We start from the raw sequence: 27,927 nt of genomic DNA on the forward strand, positions 1-27,927 counted from the left end.
TGACTGTTAATTTCCTCTAGTGTTTTTATTTTTATCTTTTTTACTGTATTCTTCAACTCGGATTCTTTTTATATTTTCTATCTCATTATTGGAGGTCTCACTGAATTCTTACACTCTTCTCTCTGACACACAGAGTATATGACCTTTAAATTGTTTATCAGGTACATTTCTTTGCTCTGTTTCATTTAGTTTTTCTGAGGTTTATTTATTTATTTTTTTTGGAACATAGTTTTCTGTCTCCCTATTTTGCTTGACTTGCTGTATTTGTTTCTATGGCTTAGGTGGAATGGCTATTTCTCCTAAACTTGAAGGAATGGTCTTGTGTTTGGTCATCTCCTATATCAGCTGTGTGCGCTTGGTGACTTTTGCTGGGTGGCTGGAGCTGAGGCTGGCATGGGTCGGGGCCGGGGGGTGGGGGTTCCCTGTAGCAGGTGCCTGGTCAAAGCTGTTAAAACTGACATGGACGCATGCCGCAGCATCCAAGGGATCTGTTGGCCGAGGGCACTCTAGCAGGATAGTTAAAGCTGAACTAGGTACAAGCTGGAGTGTTCCATGGTGCTCCATGCAAGGGGTGTCTTGGTGGGGTGGCTGGAGCTGACGGGTGTGGGCTAGGCGTCCCTGAGCTCTCTGTGCAGAGGTGCCCTGCTGGGATAGCTGACACTAAAGTGGGGGCTAGCTGGGGGGAGCCCGGGGCTCTGCACACAGAGGGCACCTTGGCTAGATGGCAGGAGCCAAACTGGCTATACACCAGGGTGTTCTTGGACTCTGCACAGAGATGGCTCCGAAGGGGTGGCTGGAACTGAGGTAACAGGTTGGGAGGTCCTGGGGTGCTTTGCATGGGGGGTCCCCGGCAGGACAGCTAACGCTGAAATGGGCCTGCGCTGCTGTGATCCCTGGACTCTCCTTATAAAATGTGCCCTCATGGGATGGCTGAAGCTCAACTGGGCACAAGCCAGGGGGGTCCCAGGGTCTTTTGAGCAGCAGATGCGCTTGTTCAGCAGCTAGACCGGTACGGGTGACAGGGTTCCGAGGCACTCTACACAGGGGCACCCTAGCGGTGTGGCTGAAACTGATGCCAGCACAGGCCTGGGCCGCCCGGGCCGCTCAGTGCCGCTGGATCAGAGGCTCATGCAGCTGCGCTGTTGGGGAGCGCCCTACTTCAGGGGTGCCCAGCAAGCCCTCTGAAGCCAAAGAGGTGTGGGCCTGGAGTATTCCAGGGTACTTTGCGCCTGTGTCACATTTGTGTGAAGGCTAGGCCTGTAGTCAGTGCTAACCAGGGGTACCCCGTGTGCCCTGCTCTGTGGGCACCTTGGGGCAGCTGGCATTCGTGTCAGCTAGAGGCCCAGGCTTTGCTCAAGTGGCAGGCCAGTTAGGGTGCCTAGAGTGGGCATTGGTCGGTGCTGTCAAGGTAGAAGGGGAGTATAAACCATGTCCATGTCCGTGAGCCCTCCCACCCAGAGTGTTCCAGGGCTCCCCCACCATTGGGTGGAGCTCGAGGGCTGACTTTTATATGCTGGCTGCTCTTTTTCTTTCTTTCTTTTTTTTTTTTTTTTTTTTTTTTTTTTTTTTTTTTTTTTTTGAGAGCGAGCCAGAGCATGTGAGTGCAAGGGCACGGCGCTCTAGTGCCCGCAGGAGAGCAGGGGAGAGGCCGAGGGCGAGAGGACATCCTGAGCAGGCCTCCTGCGCAGCCCGGAGCCTCCCGCGGGGCTTCATCTCCTGACTGCGCGGTCGTCGTGACCTGAGCTGAGACGGAGAGCCGGACACAGCCGGCGGAGCCACCCCGGTGCCCTGCTGGTTGCTCTTCTAACTTGCGGCTCTTGAGAGAAAGAAAACAATAATTATATAATCAAAAAGAAAGAAAAAACAGCAAAACCAAACAAGACAAAAAACTCCTATGGCTTATTTTCTATACTCCAGCGCTAGTGGGGCTGGTGTGGGCTGGCCAACCTGGGTTATTTGCTGTCATAACTTCTGTAACTGCAAAGGGTCTCCTTCTCTCTAGATGATATTTTTAGTCTCTTGGATTTTCTTGCAAGATTTTTATTTTTTGCATTGAAGTTCTTATGTTCAGGACTTTGTTTTATATACTATAATCTATTGTTTATTTGTATGTTCTTCCATATAGAGGCCCCATCATTCCAGTCTTTATTGAATAGGCCATGCTTTGCTATTGAATTGATCACACATGTCATACACTAATTTCTCAAATATCCCAACATTCTAGATTTTCTAGATGTTTCCATTAATTTTTGTTTTCATACTAATGTTAAATTGATTTTTGTTTTTTACAGCATCCCCTCATTTGTGTTAAGGCCCCTCCACTGTTCTTCGCGTCCTTCTTAGCTCTTCTCATTGATTTCTCTATATGAACCTTAGGACAGCTTTATATAATTATAAGAAAAGTACTGTTAAGATTCTAATTGAAATTGAATGCAATTTATGTATTACATTTGGGAAATTTAACATTTTTAAGTATTCCTATCTAAGAACAATTCTAACTTCCCATTTGTTCATAAATTGTTTTCTGTCTCTTAATAGGGTATTCTAGGTTTTCATTTGTGGGTCTTCTGTGTCTCCTATAAACTTTATTCCTGAATATTTTATAGTTTTTTGCCACTATTATAAATGAAAAACTTATCCCCATTTGCATTTCTAGGTAATTATTGTTAGAGTAAAGAAAGCTGCTTGTTGTAATATGTTTGGTATCTAACCTTGTTACCAAATCTTGTTAATAGTTTTAAGTGTTTTAATAGGGTCTCTTGCATTTTCAAGGTAGATAGTTCTGTTTGCTGATGCTATAATTAACTTTTCTTTCCAGATTACTAGACATAGCAAAAAAGATATAGAATGCCCAGCTAAATACGAATTTCAGATAAGCAATGAATAATTTTTTCAGGATAAGTATGTCCCATGCAATATTTGGGATATACTTATCCTAGAAAATGATTCATTGTTTGGGGCACCTGGGTGGCTCAGTCAGTTAAGCATCTGACTCTTGACTTCAGCTCAGGTCATGATCTCAGGTCATGATCAGGTCATGAGTTTGAGCCCCAGGCTGGGCTCTGTGCTGACAGTGCAGAGTCAGCTTGGGACTCTGTCTCTCCCAAGATATAAATAAATTTTAAAAAATTATTCATCTTTCTTTCGAAATTCTGCATTTTATCTGGCAACTCCACTTCTTTCCCAATGATTATACCCACTCTTTTACTTTCTTATTTATTTAAAAAACTTTAATGTTTATTTTTGAGAAAGAGCAGGGGAAGGGCCGACAGAGAGGGCGACACAGAATGTGAAGCAGGCTCCAGGCTCAGCACTGACAGTGCAGAGCCCAAAGTGGGGCTCAGACTCAGTGGACTGTGAGGTCATGACCTGAGCCAAAGTCAGATGCTCAACGGACTGAGCCACCCAGGAGCTCCTATTTATTTTAAATGTTTATTATATTTTGAAAGAGAGAACATGCACACACAAGCAGGGGAAGGGCAGAGAAAGAGGAGGATAGAGGATCTGAAGCAGGCTTTGCACTGACAGCAAACATCTTGATGTGGGGCTCGAACTCAGGAACTGAGAGACCAAAACCTGAGCTGAAGTCTGATACTTAACTGACTGAGCCACCCAGGTGCCCCTGTTTTATTTTCTTTTCCTGTTGCATTTGTTGAGGCCTCTGAAACTGTACTCATTCTCCAAGTTGCGTATGAACATAAACCAGGAAGGATTATTTGTTTTTTGGGGTTTTTTTTTTTTTTTGGTTTGTCTTTTTTTGGTGAGGCCCTATGGTTTTCTTAAAAATTTTTTTTAATGTTTTATAAATTTTTTAAATGTTTACTGTGTTTTTGATAAAGACAGAGTATGAGCAGGGGAGGGGCAGAGAAAGAGGGAGACACAGAACCCGAAGCAGGCTCCAGGCTCCGAGGGGTCAGCACAGAGCCCGACGTGGGGCTTGAACTCATAAACTGCGAGAGCCTAACCTGAGCCGAAGTCAGGTGCTTAACCAACTAGGCCACCCAGGTGCCCCTGTGGTTTTCTTTTTAACAGATTTAGTAAAATTTTCTTTGTGGTCATGTATCTGATCTATTTCTGTAAATATTTCATGGAAAAAGTCTGTATTTTCGATTTTGAAGTCAGTCTCTTTATGTATTTGTTACCCAAAATTATTAATTGTATTAATCCTTTCATCTATACTCCTGCTGATTTTTAGCTTATTAGATATATCCAATTCTGAAAGAGGTGAATTAAAACATCCCTCCAACATTGTATTTTTATTCTATTTTCATTTCTAGAGGGTTTTGCCTTATGATTTTGGCATATATGTTGTTGAGTGCACATAAGTTTATGAATGTTATATTGCTTAACTATATTTTTATCGTATACAGTGTCCTGTTTGATCTTATTTAGTGTTTGGAGCATTAATTTTTCTCTTTACCTCTGTTTTTCCTTTCCTCTTATTATCATTTTTTGTATATCTTTTTGGTGTTTTATTTTCTGTCTTTGTCACTTTATATATTTCTTCTAAGCAGCATATATCTGGAGTTTTATTTTTTAGCTCTGAAAGCCTTTGTTTTTTATTGGGTAAATTCAGTTTAGCCAATTTTGGTGAATTGACTAATATGCTTGATTTTACTTTACTCACATTACTCTATTAAGCTGTTTGGAGTTTTTTCCCTTTATTTGTTCTAGTTGGATTAAGTTGCCATAGATTCTATTTCCCCCTGCATTAATAGTGACTATAGAGTTTTAATGGAACGTGTAGATATATAGTTCTCTTGTTTTTGTGTGTTTTTGTAAGTTGTTCATGAGAATTTTTGTTAAGTTTATTTATTTTTAAAGAGAGAGAGCATGCGCCAGGGAGGGGCAGGGGTGGGGAGACAGAATCCCAAGCAGGCTCTGTGCCCAATCTCATGAACCTCGAAATCATAACCTAAGCCAAAATCAAGAGTTGGGTGCTTGGGGAGCCTGGGTGGCTTAGTCCGTTAAGCATCTGGCTTTGGCTCAGGTCATGATCTCACAGTTCATGGGGTTCGAGCCCCACATCAGGCTCTGTGCTGATGGCTAACTCAGAGCCTGAAGCCTGCTTCAGATTCTGTATCTCCCTCTCTCTCTGACCCTCCCCTGCTTGCGCGCTCTCTGTCTCTCAAAAATAAATAAAAAAAAATTAAAAAAAAAAAAAAGAGTTGAATGTTTAATCAACTGAGTCACCCAGGTGCCCCTCACATGAGAATTTTAAGTGACAAAGTGGCAGAGATCATTCATGGAACTGAAAGTCAAACCAATGTCCTTGTAACTCAGTCCCAGTGATCTTCCCACAGTAGCAGGGATTCGGAGCCAAGCATTTCTAACTAAATAAACTGGGTTCATGTTTAGATCAGCTTATGGTCAGTCTGTCCCTCTCTCCTGGGGCACATTGGTGAGGGTCTCTAGTGAGCCAGAACTGAGTATCTCTGGTAAGAATGGCGGATCCTCAGTGCCGCACGGCTTCATGGGCCTGGCGCGGCCACAATCCAAGGCCTGTTAGCTTTGTTCTTCAAGGGGCCCTGTGGGAGGGGCCTGGACTTCCTGCCCCTTTAGGAATGTATCTTTACCAGTAGAGAGTTAATACCTTTTAATTCTGAGCATCTCAGGGCAGGGACACATGTTTGGGTTCTCCAGCGGTTCAGGGAGGTGGCATTCTGAGGGCCCCTATGGCTTTTAGCGCTATCCCCAAGGGAGGAAGGCTCTGACTCCTCAGAATGGATAGTCTCTGCCTCAAACACAGGCTGGAAGCCCTATTCCCTTCATTTAGGTCCCTTCCTGTCCTGCACTGCGGCCTCCTTGGGTCTTTGCCCAACCATTATCCCCAGGGAGACTGCCCTGGCGGAGTCAGAGCCCGTGACTCCCCTCCTGGTGTCCTTGGGCCTCCTGAGACGGCTGTCATCTTAATAGGAGTCCATTAGATGTCATTTTATAAAGCTCTCCAGAGACTGTTCATGGTGCTTCAGTAAGATATCTTGGGCCAACAAAACTGTCACATTTGTTTGCTTTTGGCAGGAGTCCCAGAGGCTCCTCAGCTTGGGAACACCATTTATCCTTGCTGAACAGAAGCTTCATTTGGCCATTATGTTGGTTTCCAATTAATAAATTACAGGAGAACAAATTGATTTACTTATCACTTGCTGCTTGGTAGATAAAATCCTTTCAAAACATAGGGAACATGGGGTGATAATAAAAACATCCCTGTTGGAAAAAAGTCGGGGATTCCTGAGGCCACTTGCATGTTGGCTCTGAGTCGATCGGAGAGCTGCCGCAGACTCTGACACAGGGCGGGAGCCAGCCCCCCGCCCCCCGCCCCCTGCCCCACTAGCCTGGGGCCGGCGGGAGGCCCTGGAGGAGAGGACCGAGTGGGAACTCGCCGTGGCCTGAGCGTGGGTGAGGAAGGCGGTCGTGTCATGGTTGCGGGGACCCTGCTGACCGAGCCTGGGGTGGCTCAAAGTGGCAGACGGTCCCTCAACACCCCCCTGCTCGGCAAGTCTCCTGACATGGAGACCCGCCGCCCCTCTCCAAGAATGGCAGAGCGGCAGGAGCCTCGTGAAAGAGCCCCAGATGGGGGTGCGAAGACAGTCCTGGTCCTGCTTGGCTGCTGTCACGAGGGACACGGGGCTTGTGTTTCCTCACCTGCAGCCAACGTGCCTGGGCCAGGACTGCAGGCAGGCCCCCAGCCTGTGGACGCTGCCGCCAGCTGTCCCTCGCACGGCTGTCCGTAAAGCTGTGGCTCTGCTCCCTCCATGATGTCACCAAAGGTCTGATGACCGTGGTGGCGGCAGTGAAAATGAAGGCTTGCCCACTTCACGCTTCCTCTAGGCCAAGCACTGTTCTAAGTGGCGCCTGCGTGTTACCCTGTTCACCTTCAGGGCCACCAAGGAGGTAAAGGCTGTTATCATGACTCCTATTTTACAGACGCAGAGACCCAGCCACTTGCCCGAGCTCATGCTTCTGGGGCGCCATGGAGAGGGCTGCCAGGCCGGCGTCTGCGTGCTCACTGGGCAGTGCTGTCTGGTAGCGGTCCTGGGAACCAAGTTAGGCGAAAACTACACAGGGATCAGGAAACTCCATTTTATTTTATTAAAAAAAATTTTTTTAATGTTTTACTTAGTTTTGAGAGAGCCAGACAGAGCATGAGTCAGGGAGGGGCAGAGAGAACAGGAGACACAGAATCCCAAGCAACTCCAGGCTCCGAAGAGCTGTCACCACAGAGCCCAATGCAGGGCTTGAACCCACAGACCACATGATCATGACCTGACCCCAAACAGGCACTTAACCAACTGAGCCACTCAGGTGCCCCAGGAAACTCCATTTTACCCTTGAGCTTCAACCTCTTCACTCTCACCAAGTTTTACTTCAAAACAAAACAAGACACCAAACTGACCCCACAGATACTAGCAATGGTGGAAATGGCTGGATTCCCCCTCCTTCTCTTTCCCGGGGGCCCGGAGGCATCCGCCCCTGGTGCCGGGGTGCCGGGGAGCGGGAGAGGACTGGCTCGCTGCGGCCCGGCCTCCGGCCCCCTCCTGCCGGCCCGCTGACCCCCAGCCCGCTTTCTCCCCACCAGGGAGAATGAATGCAGGGGAGAGGGCCCGGGATCTTGAAACAATGTATAAAGACCCCGAACGAAGGAGATCTAAATGGAAACTCTGAGGCTGTGTGATTCACTCGCCATCGTGACTCACACTCGGCTAAGGGTTCCGTGAACAATATGTTCACAGTCTGATTTAATTATAGCTCCGATTCCCTGCTGCCTCGGTGAGCTTCCAAGCGCACCCCCTGCTTCCCTCCGCCGCCGCTGCTGCGGCACGAGCTGCAATGCCTCCCCCGGGGGCAGGGGTGGGGGCACTGCAAACGGTTTGCTGCCACTGCCCGTGGCTCACATCCCGCGTGGTGGACAGCACTTGGGGGGGACCTCGGCAAGGAGGGCAGCCGCCTCAAACGAGCCGTCCAAGCTTCGTGGTTGGTCTCAAGCCCACTGGGGTGTCTGCCTCTTGGGCTTCCCCTTCTTGCAGAGGCTGGGGCTGGTGTGTGGGTGCAAGTGACGGACCGAGGGAGGGAGAGGATGGCGGGAAGCCCAAGGCTGCTGCCAAGCGCGGGACGATGCCTGCCCCGCCCCCCCCCCCCCTTCTGGGCTCTGCGCCAGCACTTGGAGCTTCCACATCTGAAGAGTATTGACTCACAAGCGGAGAGATGCGCCCCCCAGTTATAGCCCTGCTGCCCCTCGGGGTAACCAGTAGTCCTGTAGCCCCTACTCCACCCCGTCCGCCACCAAGCACCAAGGCCACAGGGTGCATTTCCGTGGGAAAGGAGCGTGTGCTCGGGTATCTGGTATTTCGAGTAATCAACACCCCTGGCGACTGCCTGCTGAGCGGGGAATGGGACGCAGGCCAGCTGACCCCAAGGCTTCAGGGCTGTCCGAGAAAATACAGGACACCCAGTTACCTTCGAATTCCAGATGATGCGAAATTGTTCACCCTCAGCACACCCTAAACATTAACTGGGAGGTGCTTACGCTCAAAACGTATTGGTTGTTTACCTGAAATTCCAATTTCAGTGGGCATCCTGTGTTTTTTCATTTGCTGACTCCGGCCACCCTACAAGGCCTTTGAAGTCCCACAACTTCTGCCTCTCTGCCACCAAGGGGCCGCGAAACTCTGGACAATTACTTGAGCTTTTGGAGCCCTCTGCGTCTTGTCCTGCAAAATGACAGTCACTCAGTGCAGAGCCAGGAACTGCAGCACAGATGAGAGGGTGCGCAAAGTGGCTGCAGCGACCGCTACTGGGAGCCACCCCCGTCCCTGTTGTGGCCGATGCGCCCACCCTCCAGCTTCTGGGACTGCTGGGTGCTGACCACTCAGCCGCCCCCTTTCTCCCTAAATTGCCCAAGGCTGAGAGGAGGCACCCACCTAGGAGGTCATAACGCCCCTCAGCTCCCCCCCCCACTGCACCCCCTGCAGCAGCCAGTGGCTGATGGTCCCAGCCCCTCCGTTCAAGGCACCACTGACCCTCAGGGCTCCCCAGGGGGTTACGCTAAAGCTAGTCTCCATCTCCATGCACATCCTTTCTCAGCAAATTGCTCTGTTCTAGTTTTCTTCTCTTACTTGATTACAGGTAGGTCTCCCCTGAGAACAAGCCCTCAGTATATCACTTGCCCAACAGTCTTCCACATAGGGCACCAGAACTACGGTTAGGCACACTGGTTAACCGTGTTTGCCTAACGCGGTGGCCTTTCAGTGCTAGAGCCCAGGGCTTGCTCAGGCCCTGAGCTTGGGGACATGCCGGGGGCACGTGGTTTGTGGCGTAGGGTACAGTGCTGGGCACAGCGAAGGCACTGGTCTCCTGGGTGAAGTCAGGAAATGGAGAGGTGGGCCTCAGGCTTGGAGTCCTCTCCACAGTGCGGGCAGGGGCCTTCCTGTCTCTTCTCTGGGAGCCAGGCTGAGGAGGCCACTGGCCCAGGGACACCTTGCCAGGACCTGATGACATTCGAAGAAGCGCAGGGAGCTGAAGGGCCCGGCTGGGTGCCCGTGAACTCCCATCTCTGCAGCACCGCCCCACCCCCCCACGGGCTTTGGCTGCTCTGCTTTAATGTTTTTTATTTATTTGTGAGCAGGGGAGGGTCAGAGAGAGAAGGAGATACAGAATCTGAAGACAGGCTCCAGGCTCTGAGCTAGCTGTCACAGAGCCCCATGCGGGGCTCGAACCCACAAACCTTGAGATCATGACCTGAGTTGCAGCTGGACACTTAACCAACTGAGCCACCCAGGCGTCCCGGCTGCTCTGCTTTAAAAAGAAGCCGTGGGAAGGCCAAGTCCTCAGGAGAAGGTGCAACGTTGTAAAAGAGCAAGGCCTGGCTCGGAACCTCCGCTCGGCTGCTTGTGTACAGGCTCCGGAATCCGGTTCGGTGCTCTGGCCGTCAGGTTCCCTCCTCCCCTCAGAGGGGGTGGTGGGGTCCGGGAGGCGTCCATCCCTGCTCTTTGGGCAGAAAAGTTGCTCTTCCAACATGAATCTCGAAATGGGAGGACATCATGGGGCCCATGAAGAGAGGGCCACTTGACAATGAGGTTTTACTTTTGACGTTTGGGATGCGGCTCCTTGCTGCTTTCACTGCGGCCAGGACTTTAAGGGCCGCAGGGAGCAGGCCTGGCCCCGGGAGCATTGGGGACGATGGTTAGGGCGCTGCTGGGAGATTTGGAACTCCGGATGGACATTGGGGGAAGCCAGAGTTTGGGGTTGGTGACCCTTGGAGCCCCTTCTGAGGAAAGTGCATCCTTTGCATGGGCGAGCAGCACAGGGCACAGAGGCAGGCGCCTTGGGACGCCCATGAGGTCCCTGGGGAGGGAGAGGAGGCCACAGCTGTCCTGGAAACTGTCCCCAAGGCTGCTGCCTCTGTCAGCGCCTCCCAGGGACTTGGCACCTGTGCCTCCTTGCTCTGCCGAGGTCCGTGTGGGAGGAAACAACCTATGGGTGATCGGTGAGACATCAGTAAGAGGACAGGGCGTCCAAGCCTGTCAGGGGGCACCAGCCGGCCTGGAAGAGCGCCCCCCCAGCAGCCCCTGGCCTCCTGACCCGGGGCCTGCCCATTAGCCACCTATCTGCGCGGCTCCCGGAGTCTGGAAGCGTTGGCCTGGCCACCCTGCCAAGCACAGGTAGCTTTTCTCATTCCATTGCCTGGTGTGGTACAGACTCAGCAGCCACTTCGTGCTCAGTCAACAGCCCGCTGTGGCTTCACACAGCAGCGCAGTCCCTTTTGCATTCAGAAAAACAGGCCGGGTGCCCATCACGGGCAAGCTGTCTGTCGACACACTGGATGAGTCGGAACAAGCAGATCCTTGGCTCCCAATTTCAAAATGTCAGTGACCTTTCTAAATGCGGACTGTGTTGGGGCTTCTCACTGAGTGACAGGGCAGCAATTCTGCTGGGAAATGTAGTAGGATCCTCATAAGGCCCCAGTGCACAACTCCTCCCCCCACTAGAGGGGCCACACCAAGCTGGGACACGGGTTGGCCTTGACATGGGTCCCAGTTCCTGTCAGCAGCCAGGGCCACATTGTCCTTCCAGCTCCTCAAGTGAAACCCCTTGTGTCTGCCCCACCTCATTCTTCACGACCCACCTTGTCTGTCCGCAAGTCATCTTGCCTCTATCTTCCATAGGCCTCCAGAATCTGACCCTTCTCACCAGGCCGTCGGCCACCACCCTGAGTCAAGGTACCATCATTTCTGCCCAGGATGACTGTGTCCCCTCTGACCAGGTCTCTCTGCTTCTCTCAGCCACCCAAGGTGACCCTCTTTAAAACCTAAGTTATCTTGGGTCATAGCTCTGCACAGAACTCCATACTGGTTTCTGGTTTCAGAGTCCAAGTCCAAGTCCTTGCAGTGGTCTCTAAGGCCCTAGGTGGTCTGCCCCCGTGGGCTTTCTGGCCTCATGGCTGCCGCTTCCCACTCTGTCTCCTTCCACTTGGTCACAACAGACCCCCGTGGGTCACTCAGCTCGCACAGTGTGTGCCCTCGCCTTCAGGCCCTTGCTCTGGCCATCTTCCTGGCTTGGGATGCTCTCTCCAGTCACCTCGTGCTGTCCAGCAATGCTTTCACAAATTTGCTCAAATCTGTCCCTAATGACACCTAACCCCGGCACCCTATTTGATACTGCAGCCAGACTCCTGTACTGTGGCCTTTCTCCTGTCTGTGGCTCAGAGCAGGCCTCCTTGTCTAACATACTTTATAACACTTCTTTTTTGCGATTATTGTTTATGGTCGGTCTCTGCTGGAAGTTAGGCTCCCAGAGGGGAGGAGCTGCCGTCTCGTTGGCTGATGCATCCCGTGTGTCCAGCCCAGTGCCTGGCACGTAGTGGGCGCTCACTAAATATGTGTCCAGTAGAATGACCAAGAAAACGGGCCTGAAGTGGTTCAGTAACCTGCCCAGGTCACACAGCTCCCTGGGGACAGAGCAAGGATTCAAGCCCAGAGTCTAGCCCAGGTCCAGGCCTTTAACTCTTGAACTCTACCGCCCACCCAGGGACATGCCACGTCCTTGCCAGGGTCTCAGCAGGCTGAGCCTGCACCCTGCAGCCTCTTCTCTGTCCTCCCAGGCTGATGTCTGGATTCTCCCTGGGGCTCCTGCTCCTGCCTGTGTCCCCTTGAGGAAGCAGACTGGGCTGTGGGCTCCCTCCGGCCGCTGCCCTGCGTGCCAGCCACCCCTCAGAGGTCAGGAGGCAGGCAGGCAGGCCTCCACAGTGACCTCTGAACCTCGGCCTGGCCTAGCTGGTGGCAAACAGCTATCGGGGTGGCTCTTGATGGGAGAGACATGTGCGTGCTTTTCTGCAGCTCCCTGTGGCCTGTCCCCTGGTCCTTGTACCCTTGGGCCAGTCCTGCCATCACCAGGCTCCTCGTCTCCGGCACTTAGTGTTGTATCAGGCGCCACACAAGAGGCATCACCTGCGGGGCCTGAGCCAGGGGAGCACAAGGCACCTCCCCCCGCCCCCCCCCCCCCAGCGGAGCCGCATCAGCTCTGTCCAGGTCCTAGAGTCTGGGCTGAAAGTGACCGTGGAGACAGATTCGTGATCTTTTCTCCAGTCAACCTGTGCTCCTCAGTGGCTCAGCGTGACCCTCTTGGATTGAATTCATTATTTAGCTATTTTTTACTGTTACCTACGAGAAAACCCACTGCCCCAAACAAAAAGCCAGGACCCCAATGGTAACTTTCCACCTACAGGTGGCTCCCCCCACTACGCCCTCCCATCTCCCCAGCCACGTGCTTTGTTCTCCACCTGCTTTTCTATCATATTGTGGCATCTGTAGGTGTTCCTAGAAAGCACACGTATATGTGATTTTATTTTATGGAAAGGGTGTTCTCTTGTCTGTGGTCATCTTGGACATCCTGCTCTCTTGCTAAGATTCATCCATGCATTGCATGTCACAGTGGTTCATTTGTTTGGAATCCCTCAGAAAATCCCACAGGAGGGATACGTTTTGTTTTTTTAAGTGTTTTATCTATTTAATTTGTACCCAACGTGGGGCTCAAGCTCACGACCTCTAGATTAAGAGTCACATTCCCTTGTGACCAAGCCAACCAGGCCCCTGAAGGGATGCATTCTTGCCCACAGATGGGTGAAGACCTCCTAAGCCTCGTCCTTTGTGAAAAGCAGGCCGTGAGCATGGCCGAGCCCTCTTCTCGTCTCAGTTGCAAACTTGCTGCCATGGAGTTGAATTTGCTGGTGTTCTTTTATTTATTTATTTTTTTTAACATCTAGTGTTTCTGTAGCACTGTCCCCCTTTCTCTCCATGATATTTTGAGCAACTCTGACAGACGTTTACCTATTTTGTTACTTTTCCTAAAAAGGTAACCTTTGGCGTGGTCCATCTCTTGTATCTTGACTAACCTGTGCTTATTTTTATTGTCTTTGGTCTTTTCCTAATTTCTTAAAATGGAAACCTTGCATATTAATCTGGAGGCTCTCATCTTTTCTAATGTAAGTATTTAAGGTTATAAGTTTTTCCTCAGAGTGCTAGGGTTTTGTATCTCACAAGCTTTGATACATAATAGTTTAATTTTCATTCACTTCTAGGTATTTTATTTTTATTTATTTAAAACTTTTTTGTTTATTTTTGAGACAGACAAAGCATGAGCAGGGAAGGGGCAGAGAGAAAGGGAGACACAGAATTTGAAGCAGGCTCCAGGTCTGAGCTGTCAGCACAGAGCCCAACGCAGGGCTCGAACCCACAAACAGTGAGATCATGACTTGACCTGAAATCGGAAGCTTAACCGACTAAGCCACCCAGGCGCCCCCAATTCTGGGTATTTTAAAGGCTTCATATGATTTCCTTAGTTTATGAGTCATTTAGCAATTCAAACAATATTTCCAAACGAATTGGCATTATTTACCTTTGTAAAGGTCAGAGATTGTGGCATATTTATTTATCTTCAACTAGTTCCTTATGGGCTTAGTGTGTAAACAAAATTCTACTGTTCCAAGTGTGCTTGGAGAAGCTAAGTGTGTATTCTCATATTGTTGCATTGGCCTGTCTACATGTCCAGTAGATAAAGGTTGTTAATTGCGTCATTTGGATCTTCTGTCTTTGACGACCTGGTGGTCGGCTTGATTTATCACTAGTCTCAAGACAGGTGTTCAAATCTCCCATTGCGAAGACAGATTCATCAGTCCCTCCTTGTAGTTCTCTTGCTGTTGCCTGTACGTATTCTGAAGTGGTTTTATTGGGTATGTACGCGTGTAAACCGGCAATCTCTTCTCGGTGAATTAACCTTTTATCCTCATGTAGTCCCCCTTCTCATCCCTAATACTACTTTTTGTCCTGAAGTCTGTTTTAGCTAATGTCACCCCAGCTTGCTTTTGGGTAGCATCTGCCTGACCAGGATTTTTTCACCCTTTTTCGTTCACCCTTCATGTTCACAGGCTCATAAATAGCACACATCTCTTTGTATTCATCCAATTGGCCTATCTTTTAACTGGTGGTCTGGATCGTTTGATCATCGCTCTCTCTAGCTGCCTCGGAAAGTGCCCTCAGGCTGCTTTCTTCTAACCCTTCCACAAGAAGAGTCTCTCAAAGGAAACACAGACAGACGCTGGAGTGAGGACAGAAGGGGAGATAAAGCATTTGGGGGCTGTTTTTAAACAGGAACTCATTGAGTGGTTAACCTTCATTACCTAATTTTTTAATCAAGCAAACATTCATTGAGCACTTCCTTTGGTGCCGAGGGGTGCCCGAGCCCTTGAAGAATGCTCCTATCATTAATCTCTGCAACAAGTGAATGAGGCGGAAGGGCTGTGCTAGCCCGGGTTGGCGGAGCAGTTGGGCCTGGCGGGCCAGGGCTCTGAGCCCGGCTGGACTCAGCTCTCGTGGTCTCGGGCAAAACAGCGCTGCGCCCCAAACCTTCTCTGGCTGCTGTCCCCGTGGGGCTGAGGGGAATGCCCGTGTGGCCCGAGGATCCGGGAGGCCCTGCCCCTGGGTGTGCTGCGCAGGGACATGCCTGCCTCGGGCGCTTTCTTCTCCACGGGCAGCGGCCCCTCTCCCAAGTAAGCCGTCGGGCTCCGGACCTCTCTATTTCACCAGGCCCTGGGTGACAGGTTCTAACAGGAAGAAGGAATTCAGAAGTAGATGAAAATAGGGCTTTGAAGATCGATCTTCCTCCTTCCAAAAGCACCATTCTCTTCCTCTGTCTACCCTGCTTCATCCTTGGTCCACAGCAGAACAGAGGATAGGAACCTTGACCTCTCTGGAGTGTTCGTAACAGATGTCTGAATTGAGCTAACCCAACGTTTCCCAGGTTGCAGTTCTGATAGACTGCTCTTGATTTTTTTTTTTTTTAAATTCTCATGCTCTAATTGTCAGTGGTCCTCCAGACTCGTACATATTCGTAAGCACCTGGGCTGCCTCCCATGGGGATCAGCAGTGTAGACCTAAGTGGGGGTGCCATCATAGCAGAGTGGGGGTGGGGGTAACTGTGACCGTGGTCTACTGTGCTTCTCCTATTCTCCAGGGGCTTATGTATGTTATCAGACGTTGTTATATCTATGTTTTTATTACATACTTTATCCAGTATTTGGTAATGCCCAGTGACAACAATTGATGCAATTCCCACCCCATTTCAGAGGAGGGAGCTGCAGCAACCAAGAGGCTGCATATAATGCAGGGGCACCTCCCTCTAAGCAGCAGTGTTGGGATCTAACTCTAGGCCCGACTCACCCCAGAGCACCTGGCAAGAGAAAGGGCCGCGGGGCCCAAGAGGTGGTCAAAGTGACGTGTGACACCTTAAGCCAAACACTGCCTCCCTTAAAACTTTGCAGAAGTCTGGCCATCTGGTCAAGGTCTCTAGGGTGGCAGGGTCTACATGAGCACATACTCGAGTTAAGAGCCTTGCAGTTTCCAAAGCACAGACTACATTTCTTCTGATTTGAAACGGAGCCCTAGAGAGAACGGAGCAGGCCCCAGCCTTCCCGCGTGAGCCGGGGAGCCACGGGCCCCGTAGTGGCTTGCCCAGGACTGAGCCCAGAGCGCCGGTGGTCCGGCCCTGACTTGGACACACACTCCGAGCGCACGCTGATGCCTCCTCGGGGGTGTGTGTCTGAGTCCTGAGTTGGGAGGGCTGCTTGGTGCGGCATCGGGCTGCCCATTTGCAACCGGGATTTGGATCATCCTAGGCTGCCTTGGGCTTTTTAAATCCCTTTATGCTAAACTGAGAACTCCTGTCCCCTGCCGTCCTCCCCATACGTACCATCCAAACCTTGTGTCACCCAAGGAAATGAGTCTCTCATGAGGTAGGTTTGTAAAGGCAGGGTAGTGTTCTTTGCCCACATATAGGTAAACATGGAGTCTTGAAGCACAGGCTTTAGTCTTGATCTAAAGCAAGAGGACATACGCAATTCACCTGTTTTTGGCCTCAGTTTCCTCATCTGTAAAATCCTGATGCTGATAACGGTCAAGTAGCCAAGCAAATGTACACTTAGTACAGGTTCGTTCTTTACTAACACCTGAGGGATGCACCGGCTCTAGTTTAAATCTCTGCTCGCGGCTTCCGTCTTTTCAGCGCACATGAGGTTAGCAGAAGTAAGGCCCTCGGAAGACAGTCACTTATTCTAGAGACTCCTCAGAGCTAGGCCGGTTGGCCTCAGCTCTTCCCCCCATATTTCCACTCTCTCCCCTTTAAGGTACCCGTCCCCCCCCCCCCCAGCCTCCTGTAACGTTCTCCTGACTGCTTTCTCTGATCAGGGAGCTGCTTCCTCCCGAGAATGAGTCACTACGTATCTTGCTTGCTCGCTTTCCACTGTGCTTTTTTTAAGTTCAAAAAAAGAAATGTGTCAAATTTGAAACTCAGCACAGCACATCTATTTAAAGTGCAGAGGAAGCAGCCTTTGAGCGACTTGCAGAACGTGAAGCCTTTAGAGCCTAGAAGGCCTAAGCCCCAGTCTTTCCTGTGCTTCCTAAATCTGGAAAGGCAGGCGAGTGCCCTGGTCGGAGCCCTCTGGGCTGGGGTGGGGAGAAACCTCTCTGCAGGGGCAGGCGATGGTCCCCAGCCAGTGCCCCTCTGCGGCCCACGAGACGCGGGAGTCAGGCCCCATCTCCGGAAGTGTCCCAGGCAGAGGCAGGCGACAGCTGTGTGCGCACATGTGCATGTTTGCTTGAAGCCGGTCTGAGGACCGCAGGGGGGCTGAGGCCGGCGCGGGGGTGGAGGTTTGCGGAAGGAACAGGAATAGCTCCTCGCAGTCATCTGACCGCCTCTACTTTCCAGCTTCCCTGATGCGCGCCCCTGAATGGTAGCAAGCGGGGGCTGCTCCAGGAGCTGGTTGGCATCTCAAAAGGAGTGGAGGAAGTTCAGTTCCTTCCCTCTGCCTCCCAGACACAGTCCCCCTGGACCTGCTGTACCATGAAACCCTCCTCCCCTCCGCCTGAGCTCCTGCCAGTGGCCCTGCCTCCCTCTACAGCAAACCTCTCGGAACTCACGTGCCGGAGACAGGAATGACAGCTAGCAGATGTCCTGGGGGGGCCTGTGCTGGGACTGTGTCCCAGCACGTTGGACAGCATCCTTCCTCGGAGGTCTTCACGAAGGAGAGGGCTTTTCGTCCCACCACGCTTGTCTGTGTTCCTGCGAGCCGAGCAATGCCTAGCCTGAAGTAGGCCCCAGAAAATGCTTTCTGAGCAGTTCATTTTTCACAATAGTTGACATATTGCAAGAAGGCAGAGGGACGCATCACATGACTGCAGAGTTCATTGGTTCCGATGATCCCACTCCTTCTAAGAAGGTGTTTTTGCCAAAAGTGCACATATGTTCCTTAAAAACACACATAGTTGTTTTCTGGTGGAATCGTTCCCTCTCCCAAACCATCAGACACTCCATGTGTTTGACTCCAGAATAGTCTCTTGTGGTTTCAGTTCTTCTCCTGCCTCCGAGAACTCTCAGTAACTCAAGGACGTGCCTTTTCCTAACCGGCTTTCTGAAGAGGGCAAAGGGACACTGGGCTCTAAGAGGGTGACAGCACCGTTCTGCTTTCCCTTCACAAGCCAAGGGGTCAGTGGCCAAGTCCCAGAGAACAGAAGGCATTCTGGGACCATGCAAAGTGCAAAGACACACAGAACAGATGGCAGGGACTTCAAAAGCATAAGAGTCACCTTGAAAGACAATGGCGCCGAGGGAGGGGGGAGACTTTGTACCCTCTGACAACAAGGAAGCACAGAAGACAAAAGCTATTTGCCAGACTTGCGTGCGTGTCTATAGAATTGAGGGATGCTTCTGCTCTAATTTACATCAAGGGAGGCCGAGCCTCCTGTCGTCTTGTCCAGAAATAAATGGTATCAATCAGCTGACAAACTGTTTCTCTTGCCTCCTGATCTTCTGGTCTTTTTTCTTTCTCCCCCCCCCCTTTTTTTTTTTAAACAGGGAGAATTTACATTTTTCTCTATCCAGGCAGCTAATGTGCAACAGTCCCCAGCCATTCCCTAGGCCCAAGACGAGTGGCAGAAATTTTTACTTCCTGACACCCCCCCACCCCCATCAGACACTGGCATGACCCAGAAATGCCCCTGCCCCCAGCCCTTGTCCTGGCTGGGGCCGCCACTGGGCAAATCTGGATTCTTGTGAATGAGGAGCTGCAGGTTGCAACTGCGGGAGGCTGAGACAGAAGAGGAGCCCCTGTGATCCCCTCACACTTAGCCCCGTGCCAGAGTGCAGGACTCGTGTGCATGTGACAGATGGGGAAACTGGGGTGCACAGAGGTGGGATGGAAGGCCAGTCTGCCTCGGGCACAGAACCTTCCTCCTTGCTGTTGGCTTCACCTGGGTCAAAGCAGGGCGAGCAGCAGGTGGGGTGGCCGACAGATTTTCAATGGATGTTAAAAGAAATGTTTGTTCCCGGCTCTGAAAAAGAATGCGCTAACCCCCCCCCCCGCCCCCCCATGCCCCGGCAAAGGTCAGAGCTGGCCTTTCTGCTCCGAGGAGGGATAAAGGAAAAGAGCAGCGGGGGCTGCTGGCCGCTCTCTCCTGGCAGGGCAACCCCGTGTGCCAAGGCCAGGATGGCGGTGGCTGGGGGCCTCTACCCTCCCCCTTGAGCATCTGTCCCTCACTGCTCGGAAGCCTGTTCTCCTTCTTTGAAGCTGACAGCTTGATGCCTGTGGAAATGCAATACTATTTCAGGATTTCATTTGAAAGAGGCTTCAAAAGATTGAATCGAAGTCTCTGCTGAACGGCTTTATTATGGGCCTGCTCCTGGCCCGTATCGCGGCTGGTGAGCCCGAACGCGGCATCTGTGGGTCTGCACGTCACATGCAGGCAGGTGATGTTCTAAATTAGCAGCTGGCTCATTCTGGAGGGCTGTAACTCTTCTTGAGCTTTCTCCCAAGAAGCAACCAGGACGTTCACAGCTGGTACCTTTCTTACATTGTCTGTTTCAAATGATTCTCTAGGAAGTCTAGCAGGTGAACCACACGATCCTTGTTTATGTCAAGCATGTCTTAAAGACACCGAAAATCAAGGCTATGAAAATGCTAGTCTGAAACCAGGGTGACTGTGGGCCCCCTCCCAACCCCAGACCCTCAAAGGCAAATGAGACCAAACAGGATTCCAGAAACGATGGGGGCATGGACAGCCAGCGCTCGGGGGAAGCGTGGCTCGAGGCCATGTGCCGCGTGGGCAGGAGTGGTTGGCCAGGCCGCCTGCACGGTCCCCGATCCGTGCCGCTGCCAGTGTTCTGGGCAGGCCCCACCTTCTGGTCCTATCCCGCGTTGTCTCTGTAACACCACCCCCGCCACCCTAAAGCGTGCTCGCCTTTTCACACCAGCCTGCCTTGCCGGGGTGAGGTCCTTGAGCACCGAGTCACGTCTCCTGCATCTTTGTGTCCCACACCTGGCACAGAGAAAGTGTTCAACATGTGCTGACATTAATAGGGAAGATAGGGAAGGGAACGAAGAGGAGTCCACTGAAATGGAAAGTGACAGATTCCCGGGCTTTCCTTTATGTAACTACACTGTGCCTGAGCAAAGAAAGTGTTGTGGTTTCAAGAACAGGAAACTAAAGTCGCAAAATGGCCTGTGCAGGGAGAACCCGCATAGGGAGCACGGAGACATGAGTTCCTAGACCATCTCTGCCCTAACCTAAGACTGGAAGGAGGCTCTTCAGCAGGACACCGTAGAAACCCAAAGCCACCCGGCCTTTCCTGCTTTAGGAACGACAATCAGCACTGCGTCTGGACTCTGTATGGGGCCGGGCACCCTGTGTCCCCTCAAAGCAGCCAGAGCATCGGCATTCCCACCGTCATGCAAACCCCTGAGCCAACAACCTGATGGCTGCCGTCACCCTCGGGAGGCAGAGCCGCCTCAGCTCTACCCCACTGCTGTCCAGCAGCCGGGGCTCACTGCTTTACCATCGGGTATCTGCTTGTCCTCCAAAGAACATTCTTCATGCAAAGCGTTCCCCTGGTGTTGCCCCCTCCACCCCCGCAAGGTAAGACGAAGCCTAGAGAGAAGCCCCCTTCACCAGAACATTGACCCAACACTGCGAGGCCCTGTCCTGTGAGGATGGGTCCTGGCTCGACATTCAAGGCCCCAAAGCACTCCTATGAGAGAGCTGAGCGGAAAATGCTTCCAGAAAGGCTCGGGTCAGCAGCCTGGCTCTCCACTAAGCTGGAAGCCCCGTGTACTCCTCGTGTGGCTCCCCGTCCACCGGCCAGGGCGGTCACCCCATGTAGGCGTGTCGGGGGTCCAGGCCTTCCAGAGGGACGCCCTGCTGCTCCACCCCCACAACAACAGTTGGCCCAGCTAGAGGAAGTCTGGCACCTCTCCTGCCCTTCCCACCCCCCCGCCCCCCACTATATTCCAGAAGATGGATTTTTTTTTTAATACAGCAGAAGAAATCTTTAAATCATAAGTGGCGAGGATAAAATCCTTGATAAAAATCCTTGGCCCACGAGCCAAGTTAACTGTGAGCAATTTTCTAAATCTCAGCAAGAGAGGTAGCTATGCCAATAAAATGAGGCCTAGAAAGAAAACAAGGCCTAAGAAAACCAAACTTGCATGGAAAGAGTTGTTCTATTTGGTAAGCAGTTTGGTCCACAGACAGGCTGTTACGATGTCCCCCTTGTCAAGGTCCACGCGTCCGGCGCCTGCTGCTTTACATGTGGCACTAGCACAGCTGACTCCTTCGGGAACTCTCGGTGAGAGCCAATTTACGCTGGCTTCTCTGTTCACACTGCGCTACAAACAGGCCAGTTCCTCAGGCCTCTTCAGACTCCCAGAGACCAGATGTTGTGGCAAATGTCACAAAGAAGTGAACCTAGACAGTGACCTGTAGCACTCCCTGGGGGAGCATAGGACCCGTCGGCTCTGTGGCTTGGACATGCACTGTTGTCAGTTCAGGCTGCCACCTCCTCCCTGCCAGGGTTTCTGATGGGACATGCTTTTGTGACAACACCGGGGATCTTGGAGAATGGAAGAATGAGGTTAGGGGGCAAGTGACAGACTCAGAGCATGGAGGCCCTACTGCATCTGGCAGCCTGAATTGGGCAGCAGTTCCTGCAAATGAGAAGCCACTGCCTTTGTCAAGTAAGTCATTGTCCCATAAGCCCCACTTGGAGCGCTGTCATAGAAAAAGTGGCAGATGCCCGTGGCTTGGTCTTTCTCCAGCGCGTCCGTCGCTCCAATTGACATCTACAACAGGAAAAGACACAGGCAAAGAATGAGGAGCACCCCACCTCCTGGCCCTATGGTGGCTGTGTGCTGGAGGCCGGCAGCCCCCAGGGAGGGGCGTCAAGCCCCAGGGCCAGAGTCCAGAGTGCCCGGGGACGGCCGGCAGCCTCTCCTCCATCGATCACCCTGTGTCCCCACACAGCCGCCTCTGTAGTGCATTGCGTCTCTGTAACGGGAGCGCGGTTTCTCCCCCCTCAGCTCTGCCTGCTGGGCAGGCAGTCTGCTTGTCTGGAGCAAGAGTGGTGTTCACACTAAAACCGAAGCCAAAACGAGTCTATCCAATTCCAAAGATCTTTAGATTTCCCAAGTGGCCATTGTGCCATTTTCTAACCAAATGGCTTTTTTTTTTTTTTTTTTTAAACCATCTGTGATGACATTTTCTTCGTTTGAGAATATTCTTTTCTACTGGACACAGAATCCTCCACCTCAACAGAAATAAAGGCCAGCCAGCCTGCCCCTTTGCCCCTCTCCCCACCTTGGCTGTGGGATGACTGGACACACCCACCTGATCCTGCAGGAACAGCTGGTTGGCCATCTGCACGATGTGGTCCACGTGGATGATGCCCCCAATGCTGCTCATGTCCGCGTCTGAGAGCAGCGTCAGCACCATGATGGCCTCCACCAGCAGCTGCCGGTACTCGGGCTGCGGCACGCGGTTCAGCACCGACTCAACATGGACAGCGAACTTGATCTCCTGTGGGGTCATCTGCCAAAGGGACCAGCAGGGGGTCAGGAGTGGCTGAGGAGAGACAGCCCTCCAACGTGGACTGCAGCACCAACTGGGCTCATGGCTCAGCTCCAAAATGCTGCCTCCTTCCCGGCCACATTGATTCCACCAGCTGGAACCCTCTGAAGCATGAGGCCGGAACTCTGCTGTGGGGGTGAGCTGGTCTTGTCCTAGCTCTATGTACCTATGCCACTGGACTGGGCCATCCAGGGGGCAGGCCCTTTTCTTGTTCCTCTTTCTTCCTGGTCACTCCTTGTACCATAAAGCATGGTGTCTTGGGGCGGGGGGGGGCGGGGATAGGAATTGAAAATTCAATTTGCAAAAGAAAGACTCAGAGAAAGGAAACCAGGAAGGTGAGTGTTCTCAGTGGAGGGGCTGGAGGAGTCTGCAAGAGCACTCAAGGAGGGGGTGAGCAGCTCTACTCGTTTAATAGCACTTTAAAGGGCAAATGTAAAGATCTTGAACGTAAGAACTGCGGTTTCTGAGGGGACAAAGAAAAAGTGATGAAAGCAGCGGGAGTGGAGTAGTCGTGGTCAGAGCCCTGGGGGGGGGGTGTGGGGGGCTAGGAACGGGGTTTCCATCATACCTCTCTTGTTGTGGAGGATGGGAGCACATAACCGTCGATGGACAGCCCGTGGCACTAGAGGCAGAACACACACAGCATGGTTCAGATTCCAGAAGCTGATCAGTACGGATGCACACACGCTTGTACACGCCAGACCGTCCGAGTTATTTTCAGAGAGCTCGTCCCCACTGCCCCCGGCGGCTCTCGGTGGAGCGGCTCTGGCGAAGCAGCAGGTGCCTGGTGCGAACATGGCCCCAGGGAGCCGTGCAGCCTCCTCTGCGGCTGCTCTGCCGTTCACTTAGCAACCAGGCCCCGGTGGCTGCGAGGCCCCCTCTGGGGCCGTATAAAGGGTGATTTTCACAGCTCCTGCTGGCGAAGTGATACTTCTGTGCCTTTGCAGGCATCTATTTTTGAGATTTCTATAATAAGCACCAATCACAAAAGACTTGAGCACATGCACAGACATGCACACGCACACCCATGTATATAAATATCCAGCGCCGGCTAACACAAAATGCTGCTTTTTCATAATAAAAGTGTCTTGGTATTGAACTAGTGGAAGTCTGGATGGAGTGGATGATGCCCCAGCAAGAATGGGGAGATTTTCTAGGAAGTGTGTTCTTATCTAACCGGCCACCTCCAAAGTCCTGGGGCGCGGGAGGACGGAAGACAGCGGGGCAGCACCGCCTGAGCAGACACCCAGGCGGGACCAGCAGCAGAAGGACAGGCCCCACTCGGCCCTCCCCGTCCACCCAGCAGTGAGGCGTGGCGCCTCAGGGAAGGGGGTGTAGTGTGTGCGCACTTGGGATTCCCTCCTCTCCTCTCCCACGGTGCAATGAATGAGCTCACAAAAATAGTTTGAATAAAAAGCCGGTCCTGCCTGTAGTTCTTAATTTGCACAGCTTTTAACCAAGGCAGAGTGCCGGAGTGCGAGGAAGGCCGAGGGCCAGGCTGCGGCAGGGGGAGTGGACAGCAGAGAGGCACAGCCTCCCCTGCTGATGCCCCTCGGGGCCAGGCACTCGGGGTGCGTGGCGCAGTCTGTAGCTCCACCTTCCATGTCTCTGGTGGCCTCTGCAGACACTTTCACACACTCAGGCAGCCAGCAAACGCAGTCCTGATGGCCACAGAGGGTTCGTGCCTCAGGGCAGACCCGGTGCTCTGCAGACAGGGTGCTCGATTGTGTGGCTGAACAATGGGGACAGCACCCTGGCTGGAACATGCAGAAGGCCACGGCCTGGGGGTGCCATTCCAGGCCCTCTATGTCACCGCATTTTCATCCAAAGCGTTCCCTGCCTTCCCCAGGTTTTGTCGATCTTCTGACTTTTCTATGTTCCTAAAATACACCACAGGGGTCCCCTAACACGTAGGCTGCTGCCTTATCTAACTTGCTGTGGTTCCAGCTGGCAGTTCTCAACCGGGATGACTTGCTGCGCAGGGGACACCTGGCAATGTCCAGATACCTCTGCGGTTGTCCCAGCTGCGGGTGGGAGCTCGGGATGCCACTGAGCATCCTGCATACACAGGACCCCTCCACAGATGAAGAATCGCCCTGTCCCAAATGTCAGAGGTGGAGAAACCCTGCTCTAGGCTGGGACTCCCCAAGCTCAGGGACTGGCCACCTGATCCCTGTAGGTGCTGCCATGCCTCTCGAAGCAGGTGTCCAGCCCCAGCAACAGGGCCAAGCTTACCTTCTGAAGGATCTTCCACACCTTCTGGTAGAATCCCATGGGGACCCTGTTGATAGCTCCGTCCAGCCGCCTCCTGCGTAGCCATTGGCCCTGCCGCTCCCCCCAGCCGATGTGATGCCCGCCAGAGTCTGACGATGATGTGCCAGTGGGCGAGGAGGGGGTGCTGGATCTCTGCAAGACAGACAGCACACGGCCTTCAGATACCTCAGCGCCAGTGGCCCCAGGGACTGCTGGCCGTCAAGTGGGGGGGACTCTGGGAGCTAGGTGAAATACCAGACCACGTGTCCAGAAAGGAACATAGTTCCATAATTTAACTTGGGCATTTCTTAAATGTAGATTTCCAGTACTAGTCTGGTTATGAGTCTCCTCCTGTGCGTTCTTTCCAGCCTTCAAGAGGTGGTATGGCACCAAGGACCCTACCTGATGGCGAGGCCGAGCAGGTAAGAGTGAGGGCTCCAGGATCAGGCTGTGAATCCCACTTGCCACAGCTACCTCAATTCTGAACACCTGCTCCGGGCCTCGGCTTCATCTGCACAACGGGCCACGGTGGGACCTGCTTCAGGGAGCTGTGAGCACTCACTGAAGACGCAGGAGACCCCGAGAGCACACCTGGCTTGTGGTAAGTGCTCCTAGGCGGCACCTGTCACCACCGAGGCCCTCTGGCACTGTTGTAGGAGAGCTGAGAGAGAGAGAGGCCGGGCTCTCTCAGAGTTGCTGTAGCCCAAGGAGAGAAATGCCCTACTGCCCACTGGTGCAGTACCACTGGGAGGCAGGGGTCCCCTCCCTGTACTGCAGGTGCCACAGAGAATGCAGCACATAACGTAGGGGCAGGGGAGAGGGATTGTTCTGGAGCAGAAGATGAAAAGTAAGGCTGGGATTCCATATTTAGTAGTGGGACCTCTGAGATCAGGGTATATCCACCTGGCCGTTGGCTCGCTTTGTCTTCTGCCTGTTCTCAGCCCGGGGTGGGGTGCTCCCTGGGGCTGTGATAGCCTCTGAGCCAGACCGCTTGCTGGGCGTCCTCCTGTTTCTTCCCCCCACACCCGAGGCCACTCACTTTGGCCCCCAGGAGGGAGGTGCTGGCACAAGGCCAGGGTAGGGCCCACAACACCACAAGGCAGATGCAGTGCAGAGAGGCTCCCCGGGGGGCCTGGACCAGGGGACTGGGGCCTGAGCACGGGGGCAGGGCCAGGCCGGGCCGGTCAGCTCCTACCTGGGCCTGCTTTCTGCTTCTAACCTATCTACAGGGCAGGAAAGGGCTAACCTCCATCCTTACACGTCTGGTTCCAGACTACCTGGCACTTTACTGCTCAACACACATCCCACTTCAAGGTTTCAAAATGAAGTCCAAGTGGTAAGTGTGCCAGCAGAGCGGGGGACACGAGTGTTCCCTATGTGCTCATTGTGACTCCATCAGATCTTATTTTGAAGAGGCTGTGAGGCTGGGTTATTCCACTGGGCTCATTACCGCCATTTAAATACTGCGACAATTAGATACAAATAAAAGTAATTACAGCTGCACTCATCAATGACTCAGCTGGTTTTCTCCTAGTTTCAAGAGGAAGATTAAGACTCACTTCTGCAATTAGAACATTTCTTAGTCCTCCACTTGATCTGGGGCCTCAAGCCAAGCTGGGGCATTATGAGTACAAGATGCTCATCACTGTGTGGGGCTCAACTTCAGAGCTCAAAAGAAAGGCACAGAACCAATGCCTCACAGGTTCCAGAAGTTCCTGGGTGAACAAAGCTCAATTCAAGAACTTCTTGGCTTGCTTTCTAGATGCTCCCCATAAGGACTATCAAATAAAACCACTTAAACCTGTTCAACTCTGTGGGCGTTAGGAACGCGGTGGGTGCACGACAAGGACAAGAGGACTCAGACACCACACACGAGGAGGCGGTGAGGACAACAAGTGGGGTGCATGGTTTACCGCAGACTTGGAGGAATGCGCGCTGCTGGACACGGCCTGGCTCACAGAAAAGAGCTACAAAACAAAGAGAGTCCACTCAGTCACGGGCAGGGACACCAAAAGGACACAAGCAGAGGGGGGGATGTACAAGGATCGGAAGGCATCCCGTGGGAAGAAGGTGCAGACGGCGTGGGGCACAGAAGTGCTCACTCACCATCCCAGCAAATGGCCCCAGATGCTGAGCTCTGGGGCTCCATGCAGTGGAGAACTGAGGAAATTCTCCTTTTCCAAGTATGACATGTCACCCAGTCTAGTCCTATGTGGATGTGCCTCATCAAGTTAGGACACAACTTATTTTCCAAAGTCATAACCACAAAATGCTAATCTTTTATGTGAAGGGTCTCTGCAGAGACCAATAAAATACCTACCCAGAACCAGCATTGAGCATCTGGCCCCTACTGGCATTAAATAGATATTTGTTAAATGAACAAATAAGATCAGGCTGACGACCTCTGGCCAAACAAGCATGTCTTCATTTAAACATCTATGTGTATCTGTAACTTGCAGGCAGACAGGGCCTGCGCACAAACGGTGTGGCCATGGTGTTCTTGCAGAAGCAAAGAGAAATTTTAAATGCCAGGACTTCTGTAACATTTTGGACAGAGACTATATTTCCTTGATGTAAGTGGCCAAAAATAAGACTTGTACTGGCTGAATCTAAACCTATCAAAGTGGATCATTTTGTCCCTGTAGGATGTAACGATGGTATTAACTGGAGGCAGAAGGAGCCACCCAAATCCCTGACAGTGAGCCACTCCTGGGATAGGGTGCCACCGAGTGGCTGGCAAAGGGAGGTTTCTGAAAACAGAGCATACATTAGCAGGGGAGACGACATACAGAACATGCATGTCACTATACGACTCCTCTAAGCTCTCTTAGCCACGCCCCTGAAATCAGGCACGTGCTTTCAACTTTCTGGAGGGACGAGCAGCAAGGATGTCCCAAGGGTGATGTGGAAGAGTGGTATCCTGACACTGTTTTCCTTCCAGGGTTCAATTCCCCCAGGCAATCTGGGGACAGGGACAGCAGTATTCTTTCTACTCATATAATCAAGGACCACATTTTACTTTTCCCTATTTACTTCCCTTTTTTGGAACAGAAACTCCTGCCAAGGCAGAGCCCAGAACCAGCTCTTTCACAAAGCATCCTGTAAAACCCAAGAGCTTGATAAATGGACTTTTTAAAGGCATGGGGCAATGCCATTTCTCCTGCACTCGAGTCTGGCACTCTGCCTGTCCCCAGGGCTGCCCACCACAGTCCGAAGAGTCACCTCCATC

At 52.1% G+C, this 27,927-nt stretch overlaps 1 protein-coding gene across 8 annotated transcripts in view; it reads right to left on the reverse strand.

The window, feature by feature from the left end:
- Positions 1 to 21,024: 21,024 nt before the first annotated feature.
- The window catches only part of PHKA2 (phosphorylase kinase regulatory subunit alpha 2), a 67,735-nt gene continuing 60,832 nt past the window's right edge, over positions 21,025 to 27,927 (reverse strand). For 5 of the 8 annotated variants that reach the window (XM_029929990.1, XM_029929987.1, XM_029929984.1 and 2 more), the window contains 5 exons: positions 26,612 to 26,665; positions 24,681 to 24,851; positions 23,014 to 23,067; positions 22,206 to 22,406; positions 21,025 to 21,661 (listed from right to left, as the gene is read on the reverse strand). In XM_029929990.1, coding sequence (XP_029785850.1) covers positions 21,491 to 21,661; positions 22,206 to 22,406; positions 23,014 to 23,067; positions 24,681 to 24,851; positions 26,612 to 26,665 — 651 coding nt within the window. In that variant the 3' untranslated portion in view covers positions 21,025 to 21,490. Of the gene's footprint in view, positions 21,662 to 22,205; positions 22,407 to 23,013; positions 23,068 to 24,680; positions 24,852 to 25,134; positions 25,360 to 26,611; positions 26,666 to 27,927 lie in introns of those variants that run through there. The other 3 variants (XM_029929988.1, XM_029929989.1, XM_029929991.1) reach the window with 2 other exon arrangements.

The sequence above is a fragment of the Suricata suricatta genome, chromosome X (assembly GCF_006229205.1).
Source record: "Suricata suricatta isolate VVHF042 chromosome X, meerkat_22Aug2017_6uvM2_HiC, whole genome shotgun sequence".
In the NCBI taxonomy this organism is placed as follows: Eukaryota; Metazoa; Chordata; class Mammalia; order Carnivora; family Herpestidae; genus Suricata; species Suricata suricatta.